General features: G+C 29.4%; 1 protein-coding gene across 1 annotated transcript in view; it reads left to right on the forward strand.

Annotated features, from left to right (window-relative positions):
- LOC117177160 (ataxin-3-like) overlaps positions 1-3421 on the forward strand; it is a 16608-nt gene extending 13187 nt beyond the window's left edge. Inside the window, exon 5 of the mRNA XM_033367665.1 lies at positions 2528-3421. Within this exon, the coding sequence (XP_033223556.1) occupies positions 2528-3246 (719 nt within the window). The 3' untranslated portion in view covers positions 3247-3421. The remainder of the gene's footprint in view (positions 1-2527) is intronic.
- Positions 3422-3726: the final 305 nt, after the last annotated feature.

Raw genomic sequence — 3726 nt, forward strand, 5'->3', positions numbered from 1 at the left:
ATAAATTTTTAAGAAAAAAGGTCATTTTTAATCAATTAGTGGAATTTTTTAGAAAAAAATAGTATTTTCAACCCCTCACCCCCACAACTGAATAAAACAATATAATTTTCAAACCAAAAAGTCCATTTTTCTACAAAACAGTTGAGTTTCTAAACCAGAAATATGAATTTCTAACCAAAAACTTTTACATTTACATTTTCAGTTTAAAAAAAAACAACTAATGTTTAACCCAAAAAACAATAAAAAATGTACACGCAAAAAGAAGAGTTTTCAAAGAAGAAGATGCATTTTTAAGAAAAAACTTAATTTCCAAAGAAATTGTTTAAAATTGTTTAAAAATTAAAAAAATAATTTCTTTCCTTCTTAAAAATTCAACTTTTTGGTTGAGAATTCTTGAATTTTATTAAAAATTCGTCTTTTTTGGTTTAAATTTAAAATTTGTTTAAAAATTCGTCTTCTTTAGTTAAAAATTTAACTTTTTGGTTTAGAATTCTTGAATTTTGTTAAAAATTCCCTTTTTTCGGTAGAAAATTAATCTTTTCGTTATGAAATTCTTCTTTTTTAGTAAAAAAATACACCTTCGTGGTTCAGAATTCTTGAGTTTTGTTAACAATTCGACTTTTTGGGTTAATTAATCTTTTTGTTTCAAAATGTATCTTTTTTAGTTAAAAAATCAACTTCTTGATTGATATTTCTTGAATCTGATTGAAAATTAAACTTTTTGGTTGAGAATTCTTGAATTTAATTGAAAACTCGTCATTTTTGTAGTAAATTCATCATTTTTTAATTAAAAATCTATCTTTTTTAGTTGAATATTAAGAACTTTTTGTATGAGAATTCTTAAAATTTCTTAAAAATTCGGTTATTTCGGTGTTGAAAATTCAACTTTTTGGTTTAGAATTTTTCAAGTTCGTTAAATATTCGCCATTTGGTTGTAGATTAATCTTTTTGTTTGAAAATTTTTCTTCTTTAGTTAGAAAGTTCATCTTCGTGGTTCAGAATTCTTGAATTTATTAAAAACTCGTCTTTCTTGTTAGTAAATTAATATATATTTTTTAAAATTCTTTTTTAGTGAAAAATTCTACTTTTTTGGTAGTAAATTAATTTTTTTTTTTGTTTAAAATTTTATCTACTTGGTTAAAAATTCATCTTTTATAGTTGAAAATTCAACTTTTTGGTTAAGAATTATTTAAGTTTGTAAAAAATTCACCATTTGGTAGTAGATTAATTTTTTGGTTTTAAAATTCTTATATTTTAGTTAAAAAAATTCACCTTCGTGGGTCATAATTCGTGAATTTTGTTTAAGATTCGTCTTTTTGAGTAGTAAATTAATCTTTTTGTTTCGAAATGTATCTTTTTTAGTTGATAATTCAACTTTTTGGTTGAGAATTCTTATACTTTATTGAAAATTCGTCAATTTTTTATTAAATAAATCTTTTTTAATTAAAAATCTATCTTTTTTAGTTGAAAATTACAAACTTTTTGGATGAGTTCTTGAATCTTCTTAAAAATGCGTTTTTTTTCAGTGGAAAATTAATCTTTTTGTTTAAAAATTTAACTAGGTTTTAAAGTTGGACTAGTTTCCTAAAACTTAAAAACAAATATTTTTTTTTCTTAAAAATTTGAACTTTTTGGTTGAGAATTCTTGAATTTTCTTAAAAATTCTACTTTTATGGTAGTAAATTAATTTTTTTGTTTAAAAATCTCTTTTTTTTGGAAACGTTTAATTTTGTACCCGAAAATATAAATTTTCAAGAAAAAAGTTCATTTTTAATCAAATAGTGGAATTTTGTAGGAAAAAAATAGTATTTTCAACCCCCCACCCCCACAACTGAATAAAACAATATAATTTTCAAACCAAAAAGTCCATTTTTCTACAAAACAGTCGAGTTTCTAAACCAAAAATATGAATTTTTAACCAAAAACTTTTACATTTACATTTTCAGTTAAAAAAAAAACAACTAATGTTTAACCCAAAAAACAAAAAAAAATGTACGCGCAAAAAGAAGAGTTTCAAAGAGGAAGATGCATTTTTAAGAAAAAACTTAATTTCCAAAGAAATTGTTTAATTTTGAAGCAAACAAAATAATAGAATTTTGTACAAACATAATTGAATTTTATAACAATTCAAGCGAAAATGGAATAGTTACATTTTCGGTTAAAAAAATTAATTTTTAACCAAAACGAAAACGCAAGATTTTGAAATTTTGTAGAATAGCTTTATTTTTATGATAGAATTGTTAAAACTGTAACAATTTTTAAACTCAGTATCAAATTTTCAAGAATATTTGTGCATTTCAAATTCTATAACTCAGACGCATAGAAGAACTAAAAATAGTTGTAAAAAGCAGAAAATTGGCTTTTCTAATGTTACAAATATTTTTAAATTCTCATAAATTCCTGAAGAGCACATTCATCAAAAAAATTCTCGGTCATATTCTCGGGCACATAAACTCTTTAGAACTTTAGAACTCCTAACTAAAAATGGAATAAACATTTTTAAACGAAATCTTTGAAATCCAAACAGGTTACTCAATATTCGTTGTGATTGGCACTTTTCCTGTATGCGATGCGGAAGAATGTCTTTCGAGGCAGCCAGTGCATTCGGTACCCCGAGCCAGAACAAATTCCGGACATTCCAGGGACAAGAAAAATGTTGTCACTCTTCAAGAGAGATCCGGAAGCGACAAAAAATTGTTAGAAGCCGCCCTCGAAGGTATACGCGATGTCCAAGTACCTGCCTCAAGCATCGGAATTGCCGGTTCTTCGACCTCGGGATTGGCAAATTTGCGAAATTTGCCAAATTTGCTGAAGCGCGTTAAAGCAGGAACCGATTCCTCATCGAGAAAGGAAAAACCGATTCCTGTGATCACGATCGATGGCTGTGGAGAGGAGGATGATGATGATGATGCCGATTTGCAGAGGGCACTCCAGTTGAGTTTGGAAGACACTGTCGACGATACAGCAGCGAGGCCACTTGCTCTGCGACTAGATTTAGGTCCAGGTGGTGAAAATGCGACACATCTGCTGGGAGAAACTGAGGAGGAGGAAGAGGAGGAGGAGGAAGAGGAGGAGGAGGAGGAGGATGACGAATTGAGGAAAGCACTTCAACTGAGCCTGGAGTGCGTTTCTACTCCACCGAGCAGCAGCAGCACCTCTGATCAGGATGATGTTCGATGGCGGCATGGTCCAATTCTTAGCATGTCCAGGTCGAGCACAGAGTCCACTCAGCAATTGAATACATAACAATAGGTGGTTTTTATTGTTGTTGTTGTTTCTTATTCTCAATAATGTTGTGTTATTATACAATATATTTATTTTCATGATTTTGACCATTGTAATTAACTAACTGCTAACACGGGGAAGGATTGACACTTCTAATGTGGATGATCCAGTAAATAAAAAGTCTATTTCACAGCTACCTCGGATTTGTTTACGCACGCCCTTTGCAAATTTTTTATTGTGGAGGAAATTGGGGGAACTGATGTATTGGGAATGACATCTGCATCGGGAGATTTTATTTAGAGACTGGACTTTAATTATGTAAAGTCGTTTCTAAGACTCCTCCTCTCCAATCTGTGATAAGTAACAAAATATTTATACGTCCCTTTTTCCCGCCACCTCTTACTATACGTAATTTTTAGATTCTAGAAATATTCTTCTAGGTAGGGATCATCCATAAATTACGTTAACAATTTTTGACAAATTTACCCCCCCCCCCCCTTC

Source organism: Belonocnema kinseyi, chromosome 7, assembly GCF_010883055.1.
Source record: "Belonocnema kinseyi isolate 2016_QV_RU_SX_M_011 chromosome 7, B_treatae_v1, whole genome shotgun sequence".
In the NCBI taxonomy this organism is placed as follows: domain Eukaryota; kingdom Metazoa; phylum Arthropoda; class Insecta; order Hymenoptera; family Cynipidae; genus Belonocnema; species Belonocnema kinseyi.